The 26,407-nt window shown below is 40.4% G+C and overlaps 1 protein-coding gene across 2 annotated transcripts in view; it reads left to right on the forward strand.

The window, feature by feature from the left end:
• The window catches only part of LOC139158601 (testis-expressed protein 47-like), a 51,831-nt gene extending 25,727 nt beyond the window's left edge, over positions 1 to 26,104 (forward strand). Inside the window, exons 2-7 of one of the 2 annotated variants that reach the window (XM_070735924.1) lie at positions 5,064 to 5,136; positions 6,095 to 6,201; positions 17,329 to 17,390; positions 18,925 to 19,129; positions 20,615 to 20,771; positions 25,870 to 26,104. In XM_070735924.1, coding sequence (XP_070592025.1) covers positions 5,064 to 5,136; positions 6,095 to 6,201; positions 17,329 to 17,390; positions 18,925 to 19,129; positions 20,615 to 20,771; positions 25,870 to 25,958 — 693 coding nt within the window. In that variant the 3' untranslated portion in view covers positions 25,959 to 26,104. Of the gene's footprint in view, positions 1 to 5,063; positions 5,137 to 6,094; positions 6,202 to 17,328; positions 17,391 to 18,924; positions 19,130 to 20,614; positions 20,772 to 24,305; positions 24,371 to 25,869 lie in introns of those variants that run through there. The other variant, XM_070735925.1, reaches the window with a different exon arrangement.
• Positions 26,105 to 26,407: the final 303 nt, after the last annotated feature.

Consider the following 26,407-nt stretch of genomic DNA (forward strand, 5'->3'; position numbering starts at 1 on the left):
TAAACCAATAAGAATTACTTTTTTCATTTCAATTTTCATATCATTGTGTGCAGAAATGTTCAGACTACTTTCCAAGTGAAAAAAGTATTCAAATTGACCAAACATAAGCACTTCAAATGAAGAGTTTTCGGTCCGGGTCAGGGTGACCCGGGAACACAACAAGTATGACTTTTTTTTCAGCAAGAAACCCCCCATCCCCTCAAAAAAATTCTCATAGAGAGAACCCCTGAAATGATGAAAAGTCATAAAATTTCAAGTTTCAGATATGTAGGAATTTTTTTTTACAGGGACTCAAACTTTGATTTCGGGTCTCACAGACCCGAAAAGAACAGCTTAAATGGGTACAATTTTATTCTTTCCTACATGAAAAGCTACACTATTATAAATACTTTAGTTGTGGTTCACTCATGTCCTGCACAAATAATCATGGACTCTGAGGACGCAGAGACTGTGTAGGTGCGGCACAGATGTCCTGTTTTCCTGGCACCTGAGATTGACAGTGAAGAAAATGAGAGCCCAGGGTCAGAACAACAAGGGCCTTCTGCACTTCCTGGGATGAGTTAATCAGCACTTTCTGAGAGGAATGACTTTGCATTACTTGTGCAGAAGAGGAGGAGTCTCTTCTGGATGCCAGAGTTTGCAGGGCAACTAGGAGACATGATTGGTTGCCGCACGAATCCCAGCGACCAATTAGGTCCCACAGAGTTGGCCTTCTCCGGGTCCCGTCAACTAAACAATGTCGTTTGGCGGGACCCAGGGGAAGAGCCTTCTCTGTGGCGGCCCCGACCCTTTGGAATCAACTCCCCCCAGATATCAGAGTTGCCCCCACCCTCCTAGCCTTTCGTAAGCTCCTTAAAACCCACCTCTGTCGTCAGGCATGGGGGAATTGACATGTTCCTTCCCCCTAGGCTTATAAAATTTGTGTATGGTATGCTAGTGTGTATGATTGGTTTTTAACTTGTGGTGTTCTTAAAATTAATTTAATATTGGATTTGTTTTGTATTGCTGTTGCTGTGAGCCGCCCCGAGTCTGCGGAGAGGGGCGGCATACAAATCTGATTAAAAAAAAAAAAAGAGGATAGTTACTCAGGAGTAGTACTGCTGGCTATTAAGGGTGAGGTGTGCCCCATCTTGTTGCAGAGAACAACACAGTTCATCATGGATAGATCTTGCATCAGATATTAGATTCAGCTTATTTATTTTTTGATTTGATTTGATTTGATTTGATTTGATTTGTATGCTGCCCCTCTCCAAAGACTCTGGGCGGCTAACAACAATGAAAAGACAATGTAAACAAATTTAATATTAAAAAATAATCTTAAAAAACCCAATTTAAAGAACCACTCATACATACAAGCATACCATGTATAAATTCTATAAGCCTAGGGGGAAGGGAAAGTTTTAAGGAGCTTGCAAAAGGCAAGGAGGGTGGGGGCAACTCTGATATCTGGGGGGAGCTGGGGGGAAAATATGTTTTAAAAGAACACATTCTTGCTTTTCATTGAGCTACTGACTTCAACGCTTCTTGCCTCACCTATAATTATAGCTGTGTTTATCGTTTATCCGGGAATCTTGCCAACTGATAAGACTTTGCTATAATTGAATTATCTTTCTGAAAAGACTCTTAAAAGACTGAAACTGTTATCCATATTAAATCCTTTTATTTGTTATTTTTGGTGTGCATCTGATTACTGGAGCTCATTGCTAGACAGAACAACTTTATTATTGTCATTGTATGTATATACACAGTATACCCATTCTACAAAATTTATATAATGCCTAAAGGCCAGACTCAACACAGTAACAATCCCAAAAACACATCCCAACTGCCACAAATTCCCCACCCTGAACCACACAAACATCCACACACAGATCAAGCAATATTGTCCAACAGTTCACTGATGGTGATCCTTTAGTTCATTGTTAGGTGCAGTTGTAGTTCAGGGATAAAAACTATTCAGAAAATGTGTTTTAATTGTTCTGTATCTTCTGACAGAAGGCAATAGTCCAAAAAGATTGTAAGCAGGATGAGAAGAGTCTCTGAGAATGTTGTGCAACTTCCTAGAACAGTAAGATGCAAATATATCGTCCAGGGTTGGTAGCTAGATGCCAATGATATTCTGGACAGTTTTAATGATTCTCTGTAGAGCTTTTTTCCCCACTACAGAGCTGCTCCCATTTCATATGTCTGATATAGTTTATATGTCATGGCTGATATATCTTTTATTTCATTTATTTTAAACATTTGTGTGTTCATTCATCTTAAAATACAACTCTGGGCAGCTTACAACAACAATATATACTGCTCAAAAAAATACAGGGAACACTCAGAGAACACATCCTAGATCTGAATGAATGAAATATTCTCATTGAATACTTTGTTCTGTACAAAGTTGAATGTCCACAACAGCATGTGACATTGATTGTCAATCAGTGTTGCTTCCTAAGTGGCCAGTTTGATTTCATAGAAGTTTGATTTACTTGGAGTTATATTGTATTGTTTAAGTGTTCCCTTTATTTTTTTGAGCAGTGTATATCTCCTATCAATTTCACTCTTCACTTATAGCAACATCATGGAGTGCCCAAGGATAAAGGACTTGCAATCATTATCCTTATCTTTAAAAAAGGAAAATTGGTGATCCCACCAATTAAAAACTATCAGCCTCTTCAATCCAATCAGCAAATTATTTTAAGAAACCTAGAATGGAAACTCCAGGATGGCTGGAACAAGAAAACATATTTTCAGAAGAGGAAGCCAGATTTATGGAAGGATGATTCATCATTGATCAATGCTTAGTGTTCTAACTTTGCATCAAAAAATACTCCTGCCACACAACCTGCCTTTCTGTTGCCCTCATACTATGGGGGGAAACTAGAGGCCTCCTTGACTGACCGATATTCATCTAATGTGTATGCTTCATGAATGGACATCACTCAAAATATAATGTATCCTTCGGGCCATCTCACCAACAAACCTAGAACAGAAGAAAGTGTAAAGCACTAAGCAAAGTTGCAGTCTGCATTGGTTGTCGATCAGTTTCCGGTCACAATTCAAAGTGTTGGTTATGACCTATAAAGCCCTTCATGGCACTGGGCCACATTATCTCCGGGACTGCCTTCTGCCGCACGAATTCCAGCGACCAGTTAGGTCCCACAGAGTGGGCCTTCTCCGGGTCCCGTCAACTAAACAATATCGTTTGGCGGGATCCAGGGGAAGAGCCTTTTCTGTGGCGGCCCCGGCCCTCCCCCCAGAGATTAGAATAGCCCCCACCCTTCTTGCCTTTTGTAAACTTCTTAAAACCCACCTCTGTCGTCAGGCATGGGGGAACTGAGATATTCTTTCCCCCTAGGCTTCTACAATTTATGTATGGTATGTTTGTATGTATGATTGGTTTTAAAATAAGGGTTTTTAGCGGTTTTAGTATTGGATTGTCGCATGTTGTTTTTACCACTGTTGTTAGCCGCCCCGAGTCTACAGAGAGGGGCGGCATACAAATCCAATAAATACAAATAAATACAAATACAAATATATTGCCCTCAGTCCCATTCAAATTCTATATACTGTAAACCATAGTGGCCCATCTCCTTGACACAAACTTTCATTCTCCAAAACTAGCTGGCGGACACATCTCTGTTTTACTCAACACAGATGATGCAGCTATACTCAAAGAGCACTGAGAGCACCAACATGACATTGCAAGGAAGACCAACTAGAAGTAACAAGAAAACCAAAATTATGGCATTTGGCAAAAGACCCAAGAACCAATCCAGGGTCATAGATGGACAGAAGACTAAGAAGGTCTCTTGCTTCACATATCTGGGAATGTGAACATTCTGCCAACAATAGGAAACCCCATGGGGTCTACATTCCTAAAACACACAGGGAATCTCATCTGCCACCCTTAGATTCCTCAAAAGAAGAGGTGGCCATTACATTCCCGCAGCACTCCTCCAATCAATATAAAAAGTCATGCCAATAGCACAATTTCTCTGTGGAATTCAGCTGGGCCAATTTTGCTAACCACTTTAGAATTAGTCAGGTTCAAATATTTAATATCAGTTCCTCAATGGGTCTCTAATGTTCCCCTGAGACTAGAGACAAGCCTCATGGAAGTAGGGCCTAGATTTGACCAAACTCAACTACTAGCTCAGACTAGCCTCCTCTCAGGCTTTGCTCCACCAATTGTGAGGGATGATTTTCAGTCCATATGAAAAAAGGTAATGACAACTACATTTTCATCCTTGGGCTTCTCCCCAGGTCTTCTATTCATCATGGGATACAATCAAGTCAAAGCACTCATAAAACAGCATGTAGCATACACAGAATGCCAATTAGGCCTAACTAGGTCCCCAACCTTTATTGCCACTAAGCACAACAGATACGCTGCCTCCCCAATAGCACAACTAGATTTGAAATTCCTAACCAACCTGAGGGATTTTTACCCTGGCACAAGCCATGCCCTCTCCTCAGGTGTCCTTGAAGGCCAACGCAGGAAGGTGGGGGAGTGACAATACCCCCCTGGCTTTGGACAAGCAGAGACAACAGAACCTGTATTTGCGTCTGTAGTATGGAGACATTTATAGTAGTCTCATCACACCATTATTGCATAAATATTCAGGATGCACAGGACAATTTTACACTTCCCTGCTGTTTTCAGACATCAACCCTTCTATAACATACAATGTTGCCAGGTTGTGCACAGCAGTGCTTAAAATCCATCAGAAACAACTTGCGCCATAAACCTGTTTTAATGAGCACGTAGCTTGTTATTTTAGAATGATTTGTATTGCTATGGATTTTAGTTTGCCACGTGTCTTTACACTCATCCATTGTTGCTATCCTTGCTTTTAGATTCTTTTTAGATTGTTGTTTTTATATTTCTTACATTTTGATATATCATTTTTTATTCTGATTTATCTTTTATGCTTTTCAATTCTTTATGCTCCATCCTCCTTTTGCTGGTCTTTGGCTATAATAAAAGTTGGATTTGATTGATATATTCTGTCAACAATATTTTTTTTAAAAAGAAAAATAATAGTTTCCTTTTTTTCTCTATCCTTTAGAAATCCCTCCTCCACAGGCTGATCTTTTTGGCTAAGATCTCGCCAGACCTGGCTGATAAAAGGTATTTGGCTGGTAAGTAAAAATTCTCCCTACTGTTTTCTTCAAGAACATTTTGAAATCATTGTCAAATTTTTTAGAGTGGAATGGGTTGGTTTAATAAATGCATCCTGAGCTTCTGAAAGCCAATAGCTGGCTTGAAAGGCCTTTCAAATACACAAACCTCATGCAAACTCTTTGGATGAGTACAGAGCATTGTAGGGCAGAGGAAGTTTCCAACAAATAACAGGAGCATTTTCCCCCCTGAAGAATGCTGATGCCTAGCTCAGACCTTTGTTTTGTTTAGTTATATCTCACCTTTAATATTTTTATAAATGTCAGGATGGCAAGTATACCTAATTCTCCTCCCTCCTTCTATTTTCTCCACAACAATCCTGTGTTCTGCTGAAGGAAAATGTCTAGTCCAAGATCACCTTGCTGGATTTCCTGGCTAAGGTGGGACTAGAACTCACATTCTAAGAGGTTCCTAAGAGGCCAGTAAGGGGCGTACATAAGTGCATTGAAATGCCTTTTGTCCCCTGTCCAATTGTCTTTCCTTTCTTTCCCCTATCGTATATATTTTCTTCCTTTCATATATCCTCTCCTCTAAGTTCACTTTCACCCTCTTTTATATTATCACATGTCTATTTTTCTTCTTATGTATTTGTGTATTGGACAAATGAATAAATAAATAAAATAAATAAAATTCTAGTTTTTAGCTGCAACCTCAATCGCCAGACCAAAATGGAGCCTAAATTAAACAGCTGATGATCAGATATCATGTTTTTAAAAATGCTGCAAACTCTGAGAAGTTTCTTAATAAGTATTATTATTTGTTGCTCTGCTTGTTTTTGCACCCTCCTTTCCCTTGTTGTTTTTAAAAGTAAACACAGTTTTGTGTGGATAAAGGGGACAGGCACCTATGGTGTTATAGCATCACCAGGCAGTCCTATTATTTTGTGAAGGAATTTGTGCTTGCCTCATTTCTCCTCAGAGTACTGGGAACAACTGTTTCTGAATTTGCAACGCCAGTATTGTCAGGGAGTAGGGGTCACCGGCCTCTTGCTTCTCTACCCTACTTACATTATACACATCCTGGAGGTAAGCTCACAATTGTGTGTGTGTGTGTGTATCTGTGTGTATATCTGTGTGTATATCTCTGTGTATATGTAAATGATATGTCACAAAAGAGGATTCACCTTCCTTCCCTGGATACTGCAACCATTATAATAGCAATAGCATTTAGACATATACTTCTTCAGAGGGCTTTACAGCCTTCTCCGGGCAGTTTACAAAGAGTAAACATATTGCCTCCAACAATCTGGGTCCTCATTTTACCCAACAGGGAAGGATGGAAGGCTGAGTCAACCTTGAGCTTGGTGAGATTCAATCTGCCAAAGTGCTGGCAGCTGATGATCAGCAGAAGTTGCTTGCAGTACCGCCCTCTAACCATTGTGTCACCGAGGCTAAATATGAGTCAGTTGCCAAGAGCCTGCATTCTGATCATGTGACCCTGGGGCTACTGCAATGGTTGTAAGCGTGAAACAACAATCATGTCTCACTAGTTTCAGTTGTAACTTTGAATGGTCTTTAAATGAAGTGTTGTAATCCAAGGACTACCTGCAAGTGGCAGTAAACCTGGAATTATAGCAACATGTAAAATACTTGTCCCACTCTTCTCATTTACATCCTTGGGGGGCGGTGTGTGTATGAGCCAACTAACTCCCACCCATTTTATCACGCTACCTGGAGTCTCTAATCTCTTGTAGTTTATAGCCCAGAGAAATCATTCCTGTTTAATTCAAACATGAGAACTTGTATGCCAGAACAGGTTGCTAGAAAACATTTGGTGAGGCAGAGGAAAAATTATCTTAGTAAAAACAAAAATAGAAAGGAAAAAAACCTGTTGTAGCTTATCCCATTAAGTCCAGCTAGTTACAGACTAGATGAGAAAAAGAAAAAATATTTCCCTCCACCCATCTACTTGGGTGCCTGCTTTATTACCTAGAAAAGCAGCTTCCTTGTAAGATTTAGATCTTCGACAGCCTACTCCCAACTGAAGTCATCTGCTGAAAACTGCGCTAGGTCTCAGGACCTGGTGTTTAAGAGCAAAGCTGTCATGAGGCTGCATCATGACCAATGAGTAATTTCAAGGAAGATTGCGTCTCTGGGATTACCTTAGGCAGGTCTTGGAGAATAACATCTTAGAGAAAATCAATTACTATGCATCATTCCATGGTACGTTTTAGATTGGCAGCTATAACAGCCTTTTACAGGTGTAGAGGGCTGGTTAAAATGATCTCACCCTCAAGACCCTGATTGATTGGTGGAATAATGGAGGCGATCCGTTTACACTATAGCTTCCAAGCATTTCTTTCTTCACAATTAGTCCCTTGGTTTACTGTGGAAGCAGAGAGTAATGAAGCAGAGAGGGCCTCGGTGAAACAAAATGGAGAAATTGTCAGGATGGATCAGAGCAAGTCCAATTGAAGGCTCCTTTGGAGACCTACTTCAGAGCATTGGTAATAGAAAAAGAGTGCTTATTTCTCTGACATCAATGCATTCATACCGAACAGCTAACGTTCTTATATACTGTGAGGCATCAAGATGTTAGAAGAAGTGAGGATCTGGAACAATGGGTGGCTCAACATAAACCTTTCGTTGCAGAGAAATTTGACTTAAGTTTGATTCAGTATTCAGTATTGCACAAATCATAGGGATGCGACTTCAATAATTGTCTACTACTTTGCATCGTTTTCAGCTGGTAAACAACATGTGTGGGAAGATGAGAATGAATACCTGTTTATTGGCATCCTTGTGCTTTCTAAGTTGTAAATGAAAATTTCTAAATTGCAAATGGGAAGTGATCAATAGTCCTTATGGAGGTTTATACCGGTCTCCACTCTATAGAAGGTAGTGATAAATGTTTGACCCAGGAAATATAAATGTAATATTATGTTAGCCTCATTCAATTTCTGAAAAGGTGGATACAATCCCAAGAGGCTGTGATTCCCTGAATTGATACTATTTATCTGGACTGAATTGCTTTCACTTAGGAGGACATGGGACTACAAAACTATTTAACTATCTACTACACAGGTTTCAAACTTGTGTCATGTTGCCATCATGTGACATTTTCCCCCTTTGTGGAGCTGGGGTGGGTGTGGCCTGCATGTGATGCATCCGGCCCGCTGGCTGCCATTTTGACACCCCTGATAATTCTACTCTATCTTAATAGAGACCTACTGCAGAACCTGTTCTGTCTAACACAGCAAACGAGCAGCAATTAACTTCCAATTAAGGCTCAGACACAGGGTTTTGAAATGAAATAGTCTATTGCACAACCAGATTTGTTGAAAAACACAAATTAGACCAAAGGAATGTCCTTCAACTGCCAAAATACAAAGTGAGTGGCAGAACTGATAAGCAAGGTTTCAAAACAAAGTTTCCAAAGCAAGGCTTCTTAACATTATATTGTCAGAACTGCAGAAAGATATGTTTGTACAAAAGGCAAAAACTCTTAACGGGCTCTTATCCTTCGAAGGATAAAACATTGATTTTCTGCAAATGGAACCCCCCAATCTCCTCCCCTTTTATACACCCTGGGATTATAGACTGCACATAGCTGTACTCAAGTCCTCCTCCTGCGTCTGCATAACTGCTCTTGCCTCCCCTGCATCCTTCTCACTCTGCATCCAGGGTAGGGGCCTTCACTTCCTCTTCCTCATCAGACCCAGGCAAAGCCCCAGTGGGGGGTTCTGTAGTCTCTGCAGGACCCTCACACTCTATCTCTCCCTCCTCCTCACTGTCTGACTCCTCTGACAGCCACACAGGCTGACCATGCCCAAACGGGCCCGGTCCAGCTGCCTCAAAGTCTGTTCTCAAAGGACTGGGTTGTGATCCAACCACAACAGAACCTAGATGTAGCAATGCTAACTCTTTTGGCTATCTTCTGACAACTTTTAATTCCTCAATCCATAATGGTGGGATTTAGCCTTCAGGGTATCAGTTTGCAGTTTTCTAGTTCTTCCTGGTGGACTGAGGTGATGCTGAGGTGTGTGTGTGTGTGTATTGTGGTTAGCTCTGGCCCAGCTCCTGCCCCAAGGACTGTGGATGTGGGGGAGACATCCACATGCTGCAGGCCTGTTTTGCCCCCGGTGGAATATGCTGATGAAGGCTCCTCTGACCAAGAAGACATGAGTGACAGGGAGGAGGAGAGTGTGGCAGACAGCTCAGAAGGAGATCAATTATCTAGCTCCTCCTTGGATTCAGAACAAGAGTTAATGATACAGCCACGCATGTGGAGAGTGATGCATAGGCAACAACAACTGAGATATTATTATCAAAGAAAATGAGGCCACCTGTGGTTGGGTGGGGCTGTGGTAATTAGTGAGGCTGCTATAAAGAGCAGCCTGTGGGTTTGGCCATTGTGGAGGATTATCTGATCGTTGTGTTTCATGACTGCTTTGCTGACTTTGATCTTTGTGTGCTGATTTTTCCCTGCTTTGAAACTAAACCAGGGCAAAGTGTGTTTCACTTTGTGAAAGAAAAAGGACTGTGAATTGCCTCACAGCTGCAAGCTAAGTATCACGGAACTGATAAGGGACTTGTACAAATTACCAATTTGTTTGGAGACAAGTGCTCTTTGCTATACAAAAAGAGTGCTCTATTTATTTGCATTTTCGGTATAAACAACATTGTTTTGAATTTTCAAACGTGTGTGTGTCTGAAATTGTACCTGTGCATTTTTTGGGAGGATTCTACCAGAGAGCTCGACAGAACAGTGTGTATATATGATATTTAAACTGTTGATTTAGAACTGCCCTACATATTCTTATTTCCCATGCGGTTCAACGTGCATTTGTCTGAATGCACAGAGGGAAACGATTCAGAGCTTTGAAGTGGGGTGTCATGAACAAGTTATTCTTTATTTACTTAGAAGAGTGCAATCAGTACAGTAACCTTGAAGGTTGGTTAAGTACACTAATGGCCTGGATGAAGGAAAACAAGCTGAAATTAAACACAGGCAAAATGGAGGTTCTCTTGGTGAATAGGCAATTGGATGTAGAAGAATAAAGTTTAGCTGCTTTAATAAAAACCCACCCTTTCCCTGAAATAACAAAACTGCTGCCTTGATTCTCAGCTGCCACTTAATTCACTGGACCCCAATACTGGATACTTTCCCACAATTTTGTTTATCTTGAAACCATTATATAAGCTTCTGCAAGTTGCAGCTGATGTAATATGCAATGGCTACCCTATTATAATGTATGCAAGATATAGGGATCAGATGAACTGAATGTGCTAGAGTGCATTGCTAAACGTGTATGGAGATTTCCAGTCATCTAAGTCATGGTTATCCCAAAGGTGCTTTTTTCAAGAGGCAACTGGATTTTCTGGATTTTCTCTGGAGATGTTTCACTTTTCATCAAAGAAGCTTCTTCAACTCTGTGTATGCCAGTGTTATAAGTCATGTATTGTTTTTACACTTAAACCCTTAAAGAGCTGCTTTTCCTGTTAGGAACTCAGTTGAAAAAAAAAGTCCCTCAGGTTGCTGAAGTGCTATGGAATGCAACTGAATTTAGCCCTAAAATAAGTGAAGATTGCTAATGATTCAGAGGTCAAATGGGCAACCCCACCCCCACTTTGACTATGCCTATTTTTGAAGTAAATCATTTTTTAAAATCACATGATTAAAAAGGGAGAAAATAATAATAAGAAAAACAGCCCTCTTCTTGGCACTTACATATTTTTGAAATGTGAAAGGAAAGATAATGTAGTGGCTTACATTCCTTTCTTTGTGATGGAAATAGTTCATTTAACTGGCAAAGGCTGGAAAGAGATTTGTTCCCATGCAAGATTGAAATTTTTCACAAACTGCTGCTTTACTTTGATGTGGATTTCAAATGAACGCTATTGCTCTTTCTAAACATCAGGTTGTATTACAAGAGCCTGCTGGGTTCTGTTTTTGGAGTTCTGAATGTTTATCTCTAGTTCTTGTGTTCTTTTTTGTCTCTCCATATTCAGGAAGTGAGAAATACTGCTATTTGATCACCTTTATATATTTTCTGTAATTTAAAGAAAAATTCTGAAGGCAATTGGTTGAACTTTCTGATCTCTGGTGATGACTGGGCTTTGAAGTCTGCAGATATTCCCCCGAGATTCTAATTTTCTTTTGAATGAATTGGTCTAAAGCCTTTTATTTGTATAGTTGCTATTTGGTTTTTTGAAGTTTTTCTCCTGGATGATCCTCCCAACATACAATTTACATATATCTTACTCTTCCACCTTATTTTCAAACATTTGAGAAGTCACATTACTAGACGGGTTATAAATCAGGCCTTTTAAAAATACATTTTAGTAGCAAATAACTTGCTCTCCAAATAATCTCTTTCTTAGTAAATTAAGTGATATTGTTTAAACGTTGCCTGCTTTCATGATTAACTTAATCACAGGAGGCAAATAAAAGAGCAAATTACATCAGTGATCTCATGAATACTTGCAATGAAGAGAGTGTCTTGAGCACAGAGCTTGTATTCCACAGATAGTCCTCAGATTACAACCATTTGTTCAAGGACCATTCAAAGTTATGGCTGAATGACTAGGACATATGACTGGTCCTCAGAATTCCATAGTTGTGGAATTGAATTGCTGCCCATCTCACAATTATGATATTACATTGAGCTGTGGTTATCTGATTGTGATTTCTGATACAACCAGCTTCTCGTAAACAAAGTCAATGAAGAAACTGATCAGAGGTCACTCCTGCAACTTTTTCAGGTGCCCCATGGAATCTGTGGGTCTATGACAATTCACTTCAGCCAACTCATCACTGCCAATTCACTATGGCCATCTTGCCACAGCCAACTTGCCATGGCCAACTTGCTGCAGGACAACTAGTGAAACAAGAATTACACTAATATCAAATAAATGATCATTTAAGAAAGGATGAAAAAGGAGGGACAAGATGAAATATGAATGACAAAAATTAAAACATGTTTTTATTTATTTTAAATAATTAAATGGAATTGTTAAATTGTCTGATGATGAGTTGTCCTGTAGTGAGTTGATCATGGTGAGTTGTCCCATAATGTCTTGGTCATGGCAAGTTGGTTGTGCCATAGTGAGTTGGCCATGGTGAGATGGCCATGGCAACTTGGCTGCAGCTAGTTGGCCATGACAAGTTGTCCCATTCTATAACTTGCTTGTCTGGGACTCCTGCCTCTTCCCGTTTAATCCCTGTGCAGTCCCGGGAAATATGATGGCAAGTTGCAAGGATTGTGGACATTGCTATCATTAAGCAATGCAACCATGTGATATAGCAGTGATGGTGAATCTATGGCACAAGTGCCAGAGGTGGCACATGGAGCCATATCTGCTGGCACACAAGCCATTGCCCTAGCTCAGCTCCAGTGTGTATGTGGATACCAGCCAGTTGATTTTTGGCTCACATGGAGGCTATGGGAGGACATTTTTGGCTTAGAGAAGGTCTCCAGGGGAATGGCAGAGGGCATTTTTGCCCTCTTCAGATTCCAGGGAAGCTTCTAGAGCCTGGGGAGGGCAAAAACAGACCTACTGGGCCCACCAGAAGTTGGGAAATGGGCCATTTCTGGCCTCCAGAGGGCCTCCAAGGGGAGGGAGAGTCTCTTTTTACCCTCCCCAGGCATTGAATTATGGGTGTGGGCACTCAAGCATGTGTGATAGTGCACACACACGCACTTTCGGCACCCATGGGAAAAAAGGTTCACCATCACTGTGATATAGTGTATTATGACCACATTGCTTAGTGGTGGAAATTCTGTCCCAATTGCCATTGTAACACTATCTGGATAGCAACTGGGAGCTAGTGAGAAAAGTCAGGGACAGTTTTACAAACTGAGCTAAAAGTTGTATGTTTACTAGTGTCTATCAGTTCTGCAAAGAATTTACATTAGGTCTTATTGACAACTGATAGAACTGAATGCTGAATGTTTTAACTAGACTTTTGACATATAGTGTTATACACATGTAAATGACTATGAAACAATTGAATCCCCAGCTTTGAGGTACCATTAACGGAACAACTGTCCGAATGGATTAGCTGCTTAAATACTGTGCATACAAATTGTCAAATGAAAATATACCCATTTGTCGAAAGTGTATTAGAAAACAGACACTCTATTTAGCAAATCTGCAGTCAGCTCACGTCTCAGCTTTACTCTGTATGTAAGAAGCATTTTCTAATTTTGCAGGGTGGTTAGAGATCATTTTGTTTAGGATTCCATATTGATTACTTTTCCTAACCTGAAAGAAAGATGATGTGTTAGAAACAAATAGATGCCCCTATGATAAATGAATCTGAAGGGAAAAATGTCTCTGTAATAGATACTGAATACACACCCACTCTATGAAAATAACTTACATTATCTCCATAGTTATTTCTCCCCCCCACCCTTTTTTTTCTTTTCCCGCTTGGAAATTGTTGGATTTTGGAAACTTTGCTGAATATCCTCTCTTCCAATCTCAAGAATGTTTGTGGACAATCTAACTTCGATAATACATATAGTTAATGATATTTTATTTCATTTCTTATTTAAAAAATATTTGAACTGCATTTTCATATCATGTCTCTAGGCCTTCTTACAGCACTGGTTCAAACTTCAAAATCTGAACAGAAACTGATTTTACCACTCTGGTTTCTTTATGATGGCAGATACAGTTTAGATCTTTTAAAAAGTCATGGGTTTTTTTTTTTAAAAAAAGATTTGTAATATTGTTGCTGTGCTACATGAGAACAGAAAAAAAACTGGCATGAGATAAACAATATTGCTGATTTTGATAAACATTCATTTCTGATATTAATTCATTCAAAAGGCTTATCTCATTAGTGTCTGAACACACCTTCATTTTTGAATAAAGGAACTTGATAATGGAGATTTTGTTTTGTAGCCTTCTCTATCAATATAAGCCATTATGAGCAATATAAAATTATTGAACATTGAACCCAGAACTGGGATTAATAAAGGAAATGCTACTGTATTTTGCTTTGTAAAAGTAACAACAAAACAGGGAGGAGGATAATTCCTCCCCCAAACCTGTCATTATGGACACAATATAATTATTGCAGTGAACTGAAACAAGTTAGGACTTAGGAGTGATTAAAAGGTTCATTTTCAGGATGTAGGAAAAATAAAAACCAAAGCCTGGATTGTTCTTCCTGCAAGAACTGTGAAGTCTTGATCATGGGTTAATTTTCCCTAAATTGGTGGTCACATTGTATGGGGGAGTGGGACAGAATGGAAATAAAATAAACTCACTTCAAAAGCAATTACTGTATTGTAAAAGCTCTTAGCTTCCTAAGTGTGGCAAGGAGCAAAAGGGAGTAGCTCCCTCTGCTGGTAAAAAGACTATCATGCACAAGAGATAAAGGGGAAAAGGGGCAAGGAGATCCTATTTTCTGCTGTTTGTGTATGTTTATTTTTGTGGTAGCGGCAGAGAAATAAAAAACAAATTATCCTCTAAGGATATTTTATTATTTTATTTTATTATATTATTTTATTGTAATTTATTTATTAAATTTATATAATTCCTTAGCTCAGGGATGGGACAGGGGGACAATAATTATCTAGTTGCCCAGTGGGCTTGCTCGAATCATTGCTATGGAAAGTCAAAGGAAGGTCTGGCTCAAACGGAGGGAGCCAGATAGAGTTGAAGAAAGGGCTTTATGGGACTTTATGCAAAGACAATTGCAGTTAAGAAATTGGATTGGTTCAGTACGGGGTTGCTACCAGAACAGTAAAGGACACTGCAAAAATTGAGCTGTGCACGCAGCTTTCGGTGTGTTGCGTGCACCCATGGGTTCAGTAATTGGCAGCCAAAATTTTTACTGCCACACTGTGGGTGTGGCTTAATGGTCATGTGACTGGGTAGGAGTGGCTGGCCATGTGATCAGGTAGGAGTGGCTTGAATGATCATCCCTGTCCAAGTGAACTGTTAAATCCTCGACTTACAACCTTACCAGTGTCATTCGCTGGGGTGACAATTTGCTTCGCGTTTCCCACGCTCTCCTTCCTGGATCACCCCCCCTGCCTCAGGCCTGGTAGCTAGGCAAACGGGTGCTGCCAGAAGCATAAATGCTGCCAATGCCGCTTCCACCCACGCCTTCTGCTTGCACCTCAGGCGGGAGGTGGCCGCGTCAAGCTGGAGGGGAGCCAGGCAGAAGAGAGGGAAGCTCATCTGAGGCCAGGAAGGAGGAAAGAGGAAAAAAGCAAGAAGCGTAGACGCAGCAGCAACATCAGGGAAAAGAGACGAGACCAGTAACCCAGGAAGTGACAGCCGTCGATCAGCTGGAGCTGTGTACGCATCTTTATTTCCACTGATGGAATTGCATTCCACCCTGTCCTGCTTGCTGCCCACCCCTGCATGCGCCCCAGCAAGATTTTGCTTCTGCCCATGCACGGGAAGCAAAATCTCGCTGGGACATTTTTGCACTCACACAACACACCTGAAGCTGCATGTGTAGTGCACCAGCAGTGGTGGTAGGAGGAATCCACCTGGATTGGTTCAATTTGTTCTTAGAATGTGCACGCTTTATCTGTAGGAGTGTCGTGTGAGAGTGAAGAACTTTAATTTGGAGCAAACATCCTTGCAGGTCTGGGGGTGGGTGAATTCCTCCTTCTTGAGCTCAATAGCTTGAATGTAATCTTTGTGCTTATGTTACATCAGCTGTGGGTCTGCTGCATACATTTTAGAAGTAAAAGTTGCAAAAAAGTGACAAGAAGTGGTATAGTTCATTTTTCCTTGATGGATGCTCCAGAAGGGGGGAAATCATTATATAGTAGGCAATTTTTTTACTACCACACTGTGGTTGTGGCTTTGGCTTATGCAGGATGCCCTGCATTTTCTTTCAACATCTTTCAGTGCAAATTGGGTGCTCTGGGGTGGAGCTACATTTTCACTACCCCACTGCGTTCCCCCCTGTCTGGGCAGCAGCCCACCACTGATAGTAGGGTTACTAGCAGGGGTGGGCTGCTGAGGGTTAGCTGGGGTTCAGGAGAACCTCTAGCTAAGGTTCTGTGCAGTTCAGAGAAGCCTCAAACCCCACTCCTGGCTGCCCTCTCTCAACCCTCCCTGCCCATCCCAGGAGTCCTCGCACAGCTTGCTTTGGATGCAGGAGGTTGAAAATTGGGCCTACCAAAGTTTTGGAAGTCCAGAGATGGGCGCATTTCCCACCTCCAGAGGGCCTCTGGAGCCTGGGGAGTTTGTTTTTGCCCTCCTGGAGGCTCAAGGAAAGCCTCCAGAGCCCAGGGGCAAAAGGTCTCCCCCCCACCCCCGTAGTGCAGGAGAATGTTTAGACCATGGTCACCATGCCCACGACTACCCAGCGACTGGTCAGAGAACCTCTTGCTAAAATTTTTGAAGCCCATCCCTGGTTACTAAATACCTGAACAAGCAGAGGAGGACAAGGACAGTCAGAATGGGGTGGAGCTGTGGGAAGGGGGATGGTGAACACAATTCTTGGCATTAAAAATTGCATCCCAAACCTATTTTTAAAAAAGAAAGAAGGAAGGCTTAGGTCTGCAAGTATAGAAAATTACCTTTGCCAGCATCAGAAAGATTGTTTTTATAATCACAATTTTTTTTCAACAAACTTTTTTTTTAAATTTTCAAGAACATATGCTAATGACAGTATAGAATCAATCAGGGATGTGCTAAATTTCATCATAGAAAAGTATGGCATGGCATGTGATTTACAAATTACAATGATCATAGTTTTGAAGAGGCTGCATTAAAGCTGATTGCTGGAATCAGGAAATAAATAAGGTAGAACTTGGCTGTCTGATCTGTCAACAGATGAAGGAAAATAAGCAGCAGACAATTTACAAGGTCACGACACTAAATGTTGATTGACTAGTGTTGTGAAAGCAGCTGGACAATATTTCATTATAAGGCTATGCCGCTGGACAGAGGACATGAGGAGAAAAAGGTGCTTTTCATTTCCATATTATTGGTTGGCAAGGAGATTCTTGCTTGGTTTCCTGCCATAAATTGTGGTAGCATAAAGTCAGCAGATCATTTAGTGCAGGATGTCCAGGGGAGAAAATGGGCAGATGTCCTAATAGTTTGACAACCTTCCCCTGTGCAATAAATGATCCAGGAACAGGCTCACTGGAGCAAGATGGACGTTCTTCTTCAGTGGCATGAGTTACTACTAATGTGATTTTTATCATGGTTTTTTTCCCCTTTTAGTCATCTAGTGATGTACTGTATTCTGTCCTACGGGATCTGCGGGACATTGAACAGCAGAAGAGGTAAGCCATTAATTCTCTTAAAGCCCAGAGCTTTCTCTCCCCCACTTCATAATTCTAATGGAAAATTTTGCTTTGAGTCCCTAAAATGCATTTTGCACTTGTGGGACCCAGAATCCAGCTTTTTAATGCTGAAAAATTTTGGCTGACAGTAATTACAGGATCCGTTCTTTTGGTTTCCCAAAAGTTCTTGCTCATTTATGGAGCAACCTTGGTCCAGCTAATTACTTCACAAATGTATCAAGGTGTTAGAGGACCATTTATGTTACTTATTTGACAGAAAAGTGAGATTAAAATATAATAAAGTGTAATTTTGGCCAGATTTAAACCTCCATATGCAGTCAGAGGCCTAGTTCTGAAAGAAGATGGGCCACTGACATAACAAATAATATGCTATTGCAATGGCTAGTGTGAATAAACTGTCATGCATTAATAGAGCTTTTCTGTCACCAAATGGAACCATTTTCCCTGTTATCATGGGTAACACCTGGTGCCTGAATGAGGAATACAGTATTTAGTTTTATGAAATCCACATATTTATCAACATGCCACCTGTTCTGTCTGGGTTCCCCCAGACCTCAACACCAACTGGAAAGAACAGCCAGACACTCTGGTAAAAGCCAAAAGTATTTTATAGCTGGAAAAAATAAACACAGAGGAAAACCTGTTCTTCCCAACAGACAGGCTATAATACGTTACAGCAGAGTCCTGATGTCCAGACAATACAGCAAGCTTCTTTCTGGCACCCCCCCCCCCAAGGTTTCAATAGTCAAAGGCACAAACCAGGATTCCAAGACGCCAAAGTTCACAGCCAGGTCCCAAGACTCTCAAAGATAAAACTCCACAAGCCAGGAAGGGTGGGTCTGCCTTTTAGCCTTTCCAAAGAGCACCACACCCAAACCCAGCTGTTGCCTCTTTAATGCTGAAAGTACTTAGCCAATTGATTCCTTCTCTGAGTAGCTCTTCTCTGTCGCAGATCAATTATGGCTTGTGCATTTTCCTCTAAGGAATCCAGGCTGCTTGCTGGGGAGAGCTCCCTCTGGTGGAACTCTGGCTGTCCTCCCTCTTCTTCAGCCTGGGATTCCTCCTCCTCGTCTGCCTGCACCTCCTGTTCCTCAGCCTCTCCCTCTGAGCTGGAAACCGACAGAAGATCAGCCATTCCCTGAGGGGCCTCAGACGGAACCACAACACCACCCAACATTCAGGATGCCAGATTATTACAGGAAAATTCTGATTTCCCCTTAGGTTTATATTATTAGATCTGAGAATACATTTTTGCCTTTCTATATTTTGCATTATTTCCCTCTTTAAGCTTAAGAAATGCCTTAATTTCTAAAGGAAAGAAATAACGTCTCTTAACATATTATTCTCGCTGTGTAAATCTTTGGATTCCACTGCATGTTTCTGTCTTGAATGAGGTTACTTAATTGCCTTCTGCTTCAAATTTGACTACTTTATCTTCTCTAAGCTTCTTTAAAATAACTTTGTCTTGATCCACTTGTGTGTGTGTGTGTGTGTGTGTGTGTGTCTATTTCAGAGTGCTAGTCCTGGATACCAAGATCCTGGTAATGTCCCACAATCTCCCTGCTCGACTCTTCCCACAGTGGAGCTATAAAGTGTTGAATCTACCGGAGAGATACCTGAACTATGAGACTTCTCATGAGGAGCCGGTGGAGGCTACCATCTCTGAATGCCTCACTGCACTTTTGAAACTGGGCAAACATTTGCTAAAGTATCCCAAGGTATAACTTCTTCTCCAGTTCTTTCCAGAATGACCTTGAAAACTCCTTAAACCTCTTCCATGTCTATGGTTACCACCTGGGGCTTGAAACGGTGTTGGTAGCAGATGATTCACTCTCTGAGACCCACTTCCTATACATCTAAAGTCTTACGCACTAATTGGTTTTCTTCATTAAATGCAATAAAATTGAGGTGTGTTATTGGTACTGCTCATTGGGGGTTTGGGACAAGATGGAAGTTGTGCATAGCAAGAGTTCCAGGAAGGAAAAGTCTTCGGAGAGGGGCCTAACTTTATAGAGGTGGGAAGGGAGACACAGAGTCTGCAGCCATAGGAACCTATGTCTCTAGCATCTTTTCCTCCAAGAGTCTCCAGCAGTTAAGACATAGCTCAGGAGATTTGAAGTATGGAAAGGTGGTTCCTGGTGTTTGGGACAACTTAAAAGCTGTAAAGGGATCTCCAAACCCCCATACCTCTTGGTCTTTACCATGGGCAGAATTAAGTAGGAAAGGCACTGGAGGCAGATGTCTGGTTTGTGAAGGCTCAGGACCGTTCTGCCCAAAAAGCCTGCCTTGCGCAAGCGGCCTCGAGTTGCCCACCCTCTAACGGGGAAGAGAGGATTGGGGCAGGTGGCTTTCCCAAGGCTGCTTGCTTTGCCGATGTGGGGTTGTCCCCACCTTCTGGTCACCTTACATTCGGGCTGCACTAACATTACACTTTGATATTGAGGTGGGGGCCGAAAACTATTGTCCTGCGGACTGCAGTTGTCCTGCAGGCCGCAAGTTTGAGATCCCTGCTCTAACCCTTAACAGAGTGGAATTATCATAGCACCGACAACCTCTACAACTATTTGATTGATGCTCCTATTCCTGCCCAGTCTCAGCTTTCAAAGGAAGTAGAGGTGTTGCTTTTGCATTGTATTAGAAACATAGAAACATAGAAGACTGACGGCAGAAAAAGACCTCATGGTCCATCTAGTCTGCCCTTATACTATTTCCTGTATTTTATCTTACAATGGATATGTTTATCCCAGGCATGTTTAAATTCAGTTACTGTGGATTTACCAACCACGTCTGCTGGAAGTTTGTTCCAAGGATCTACTACTCTTTCAGTAAAATAATATTTTCTCATGTTGCCTTTGATCATTCCCCCAACTAACTTCAGATTGTGTCCCCTTGTTCTTGTGTTCACTTTCCTATTAAAAACACTTCCCTCCTGGACCTTATTTAACCCTTTAACATATTTAAATGTTTTGATCATGTCCCCCCTTTTCCTTCTGTCCTCCAGACTATACAGATTGAGTTCATTAAGTCTTTCCTGATACGTTTTATGCTTAAGACCTTCCACCATTCTTGTAGCCCGTCTTTGGAGCTAGAATTTCCCCCCCACAATGGGGTATGGCACAAAAACATTTTTCACTGTGTTTATTTGCACTTTCTGGACTGTGGAAAATTATCTGACTAGATGCTGATGCTTCTCTCACCTTCAGAGCCCTAAGAATTTACCAGATCATTTATTGGAAAAAGTCCCAGAGTTCATTGTTCCCCAAGACACTATTGGTTCCCTCCTGGAGTGTCAAGAGTTATTGAGTCCAGCTCAGTTCCTGGATTTATTTGAGTTTCCTCTGAATATCCAGATGGACTCAGGTATGTGGTAAACTGAACCTGAAGGTAGGAGGAAGAACTATGGCAATTTTTCACTGTTTGACATTAAAACAGGGTTGAGGAACCAGAGGATTGAAATACTACAGATCATCATATTCCAACTCATTACTGGCTACGTTGGTAGGATTTATAGTTGATCATCTGGAGAACCATATGCCTTAAGATGATCATTGCATAAAGTTGTCATCAGCCTAATTTGGGAGCCAAATTAAGCAGCAGCAGTAAGGTATTACATCCTGAAATCAATCCACATGCTACTGGGGGATTTTCACATTAAGCAGAATGAAAGATCATGAAAAGATTTACCAAATCCACTTGGATAATCAGCAATGGCAGGCTGGGAGAAAAAACCCCACACTAGTAGTTATGTTTCTCTCTTAGGTAGTAGTAGCTCACTGCTACAGAAGTGTAGTAAAACAATCTTTATTGCAAATAAGCATCTGCTATAGCTTGAACATTAGTGTAAACACATTCTGTCAAAAACCTGAACTAATCTATGACTAGTCTTACACTCTCATTTTTATAACCGCACAAATCCAACTGGGACAATTTTATTCAAAGGAATTTATGGCACATATAATAGAATCTTAAGGATGTCATTGTGTTTATTGTGCTCAATGGCCCTTGTTTGCATAAGATTATTACAATCATAAATATCTTAAATTGCACACCTTTGAAATAACAAGACAGAGTGCTGAGTCGAAAGAGAATCTTGTCACATTACTTTCTTTAAGCTTTGAGGCTAATTATGATGAATAGTCATATTTATGGCTCTTGTACATGGTACCTGTCAGTTTAGAGGCCATTCTAATTAGCTATCTTCTTTCTGGAGCAGTAGAGCACAATCTTAAAATCTACCTAGTATTCAAGGCAATACCACTATATTATCAAAATCAATGATAAGCAAAGTTATATAAAACATTAAAAGAAATATTAGAAAACAAATTATGGAAGCCAGATGGTTCCTGATACTAAGTATTCATCTAGATAGCATTCTGCAGCATGACATAACTTCATTCCTATGAATTATTAATCACTATTTCAAAAGCACCCTATTCTATGCAGAAGACCTGATTTAATACCTAATAGGCACAATTGAGATTTGTCAATTAGTAATAGTAACCTGGGTATCAACTTTGTTTATATGCTGTGATTTTCCTGGTTGGAATCATTGTGGAACACAAACATGTTGTGGGTTTTCTCTGATCTGCAGATAGAGAAATATAGTTAATGGCTCCATAAGCATGGAATTCCACATGTGTACAATCATCCTTCCATTTATTTGGCAAGTAGCTATTTAGATTCCCCCCACCAACCCCAAGATAATTCCCATAACTGTTAGGTTTGGACCAGGGGTGGGCAGCAGGCAGGACGGGGTGGAACGCAGTTCCACCAGTGGAAATGAAGCTGCATGCACAGCTGCATGACCATCAAGCCACACCCACTACTTCCTGGCTGGCTGAAACGGGGAAGAAGGAGTCTCTGTGACATCAAAGCTCTGCCCCTGGAATCCCTTTGTGGGATTCCCCACCTCCTTTTGCTTGCAGCTCTGCAAGCAAAAGGAGGTGGGATTGCCCACTCTCGTCCTGGGCGGCGGTGTTTCGCGGTGTTCGAGCGAACGCCGAACTCAAACACAAACTTTACCCGAACTTTTAAAAAAGTTCGGGTTTGTTTTCGGCATGCCGAACACTGCAAAGTTCTGCACGAACCCGAACTTTGCAGGTTCCGTTCGCCCAACACTATCCAAGATCCATCAACTGCCCCACCATGCAATCTTAAAGAAACAGCTTTTGGCTATTATGTGAACAGAACTTTTACTTTTTTGTTCATAAAAGCACTTGGGAGACAAAAGCTTATATGGATGCTGTCAGCCTTCTTTCCTATGCAAGTTACAGTAGAGGGGTATTAAGTAAAATTCATCCATACCAGTAGGCTCAAAGGGAGTGGTTAGGACGGGTTACTTTTTAGAACTAAATGGAAACTAGGAACTTTTTAAAGAAGTGATGTTTTGTTCCCCCAATGTTGGAAAATCCATTTCCCCATAAGCATATTTTTCTGGTTTCTCTACATTGTTACCAATAATATCTGGTGATTAGGGCTCAGAGGAAAGAAATCTTCCCTTTTTATAGTGCTATAATGCCAATCTGATTCTCTCCCCATAGTATTTATCTGGGAGGAAAATCCAGCTCTGATTTAGAAGTTATCTTGTATTCTCTACACTTGGAAAATTAGAAGAGCATTAAAAGATTAACATTGCTCTCTGTGAGGCAGAGAAAGAAAGAAAATAGAAAGAAAATCAATTTACCCTTCTGAGGGGAAAATAGAACCACTTCTGGGACTTCATGTTGGCCAGGCCAGAAATATTTTACTGCTTCACTATTATTATCATTACTAGAAGCTATGTAGAAATTTAAACATGGATCTATCTGTCCTACGAATTCCTACCTTCCTTGGGGAAGTTCAGGCAGAATAGGGAAGGTGTGAATTTGTACACTATTAAAATAAAACCACCTTTCTCAAATTTCTGGTCTTCTATTTCTGTATTGTTCTCATTGTTCACTTGTTTGTTTTTTTAAGAAAGAAGGTTAAAATTACATGAAAGGAAGGTGTAATGGCCTTCCTAAAAGTTTAGGAGTCCTTGATCTATCATGTACTACAGCAATATTAGGCAGAGGATACACAAAGGGAATGCTTTCAGTGTCTACTTTTCTGACAAATAGCAGTAATTACTTCCCTCACATTAAGGTTCTGCTACAATACAGAATTCTTGAGGCGGTGGTTAACCCAGAAACGGTATTGTGTGTGTGACTATAATTCTGAATAGTGAAAAACAGATCGACAAGCTGCAAGGCACTGAATCCTTTTATTCTAAGCCCTGCATTAAGACAGCACAACACAAGTCAGAGTGGCAATTTAGTTCATGCGTCAATGCAGGAAACAGTGGCCAGATTTGTCTCTTTCCCTCCAATTTGCTGGGCTTGCATGAATGTGAAACAAATAAAAATGCTTAATGAATATGCACACATTCTCCAGATCTATGGAGATTCTCAATTATCCAGGTGATAGTTATGTCAAAGGTGCTTTTTAAAAGGGCAAGTGGACTTTTTTTTCCCTTGAAAAAGTTTTACTTCTCATCCAAAAAGCTTTTTGAGTCTCAAGGAAACAATCACCACCCCCAAATCCAGTTGCCTTTTGAAAAAGCAGTTGTGTTGGGACAGACATCCATCTTAGCTTTTTCAGGACCCATTCTAACCAAGGTTGGAAGTTTACCCCATTCCCACGTGAGGCAGTCAACATGTGGGGCTTGCAGCAATCTGATGGTCTGGGATTGGCCTAGCATTAATGAGACTCAGACATTGATTAAAAGTTACCCCACTGTGGACATAAGATTGTGATGCACTTATGTGCTTGTTAACCAAACTCTGGCTTTGGCATGTCATTGGAGTGGTCATTAGCAAGGGCTTTCTTCAGAGCAAGTTAGTTCTCCAATTAATGTAGTCCTTGTTTTGGTCAAAGGATTTGTGTTTCGAAGTGATAATCCAGACTCCGTTTAAATTCTTCATACCCTGCAAGAAGGTACAGTATGACAATATCTCCCCCTTGCACCCCCTATGGTCTGTGATACACGCATGATCCTTTCTGGTGCATGAGTAGAGGCACAGGATGTTAACTGCTAGTTAGACTAACATCTCTGTAAGGCACTAGAATTGCTTTTATGTGCTTGCTGCATTAACATCAGTGGTGGTTGCAGTACAAGTAGTCCTTATTTACTGACTGCCTCATTTAGTCAACATTCAGTTACGGTTGTGATGACAAAGAAATTTTGCAACTAATCCTTGCATTTATGATCTGAGCAGGTCTTTGAAGTAAAGGAAAGCTAAGATTGGAGGCACATCAATGGTTTTGAATTGCCAGTCCCATTTGTGGCCATTAAATGAGGACTACTAGTAGAAGCACCAATTTGAATGTTACACAGTGTTAACTGTACTGTATATGAGTGCTGGTTGGAGCAAGCTGGCTTCAGATAGATTTCACAACACAAATAATATTAATAAAAATAGACTAACAGCTTAACTCAAGACAAGATTGATTGTAAAAAATGTTAACAAATGAGGATGAAATTTTCCAGAGCTTCTTGATTGCACCCCACCATTCTGTTGCTTGCTAAGTCCCTATGAGCTATAAAAGAAACAGTCAATAATTTGAAACTAGTGACTTTGCTTAATAGCTGCAATCTTATTTAGATGCTATGTTAGCTAGACTGAGGAAGAAGGAAAGTTTAATTCCGAATAAAAATACAAAATGAGACAAACTCCAGGAATAGTGTTGAACTATTTTATGTGGGAGGGGTAATAGTTAATGACAGGGTAGTTAGCATGGACAACAATTCTTGGCAATGTGGAAATGAATCATCCTTAATGTCTGCAGAACTCTAGTGAGTCAAAGAAAATGTTACTTCCACTAGTAAGTCAGATTTACAATTGATTTTGTCAAATCAATCGAGCCAGTCCTCAAGTGATAAACAACACTGGCGTGGAAGTGCTTTTAGTCTAAGGAATGAATGGCATATTTTAAGACATTCAATAGTGATAGGAAGAAAGACTTACCTCCATCAGGATTTGAGTAATAATCCCCAACATTGGACTAGATGATTGACTGAACTCTGGCCACTATTTTTTTCCAATAACCAGGTCATAAAGGCAATTGCATGTGGACATTCTCAAACATACAGCCTTCCCTTTATCATTATCATATTAATGTGTGAATGTCATCAATTTTAGTTATCTTTTATCATTGTCATATTAATGTGTATCATCTCTCTTGTGTATTTTAACATAAAGGTTGGCTGCCTTCACATATGCCAGAAGGGAGTTATGTATCTCTGATGCTCAAAAGCTGACATATAGCTGATGTTAAGCAACAAAGCTCCCTAAGCAGTTATGAAAAACAAATGCCACATGGGAAAGCTGGGATTTTGTCCCAATTGGCAACATTAGCTTTCATATTAGAATCTTTTACAACTCTGAATGTTGTTCAGGATTCTTCTTCTAAACCTCTTGTTTCTTTTGCCTCAAAACAGACAACCTTCATTTTTTGTCAGATCGGTTAAAACTCCATCTCGATTGGGCTGATTTGAAAGAAGTTCTTAAGGAAAAAAAGTCTTTGTGATGCCTGGAACATAGTATTGATAGAAATGTCAGATGGCATATTTGAAATTCCAATACCGAAGAATGATAATCAATGTGGACTTTGTAGTTTTTTGAGATAACTGATTTTAATTTTTTTAATAAAAATGTGTTTTCTCTTTTTCAGAATTAGTATCTGATACTTTCAATTCAAATAAATGTAACTCTGAATATGTTTTGGGTCTGACAGTGTTTGTAGAACGTAGGGAGTATTATTTCAGCCCTAATAATTTTTTCCTATAAATTTTAAACCTAGAGGATACACAGGAAAGAAAACCATCTTTCTCCAATTAGTATACTATACACAACTGTGAAAATCAAAAAAGCTTTATCCCAATAACACCTCATTTCTTATTTCCCAGCTTGAAAAACTGTATCATATTAAAGAATGGTACTACTGGCAATTTTAGGATAGTGATATCTTCTGGAACA

The sequence above is a fragment of the Erythrolamprus reginae genome, chromosome 2, assembly GCF_031021105.1.
Source record: "Erythrolamprus reginae isolate rEryReg1 chromosome 2, rEryReg1.hap1, whole genome shotgun sequence".
NCBI classification, from domain to species: Eukaryota; Metazoa; Chordata; class Lepidosauria; order Squamata; family Dipsadidae; genus Erythrolamprus; species Erythrolamprus reginae.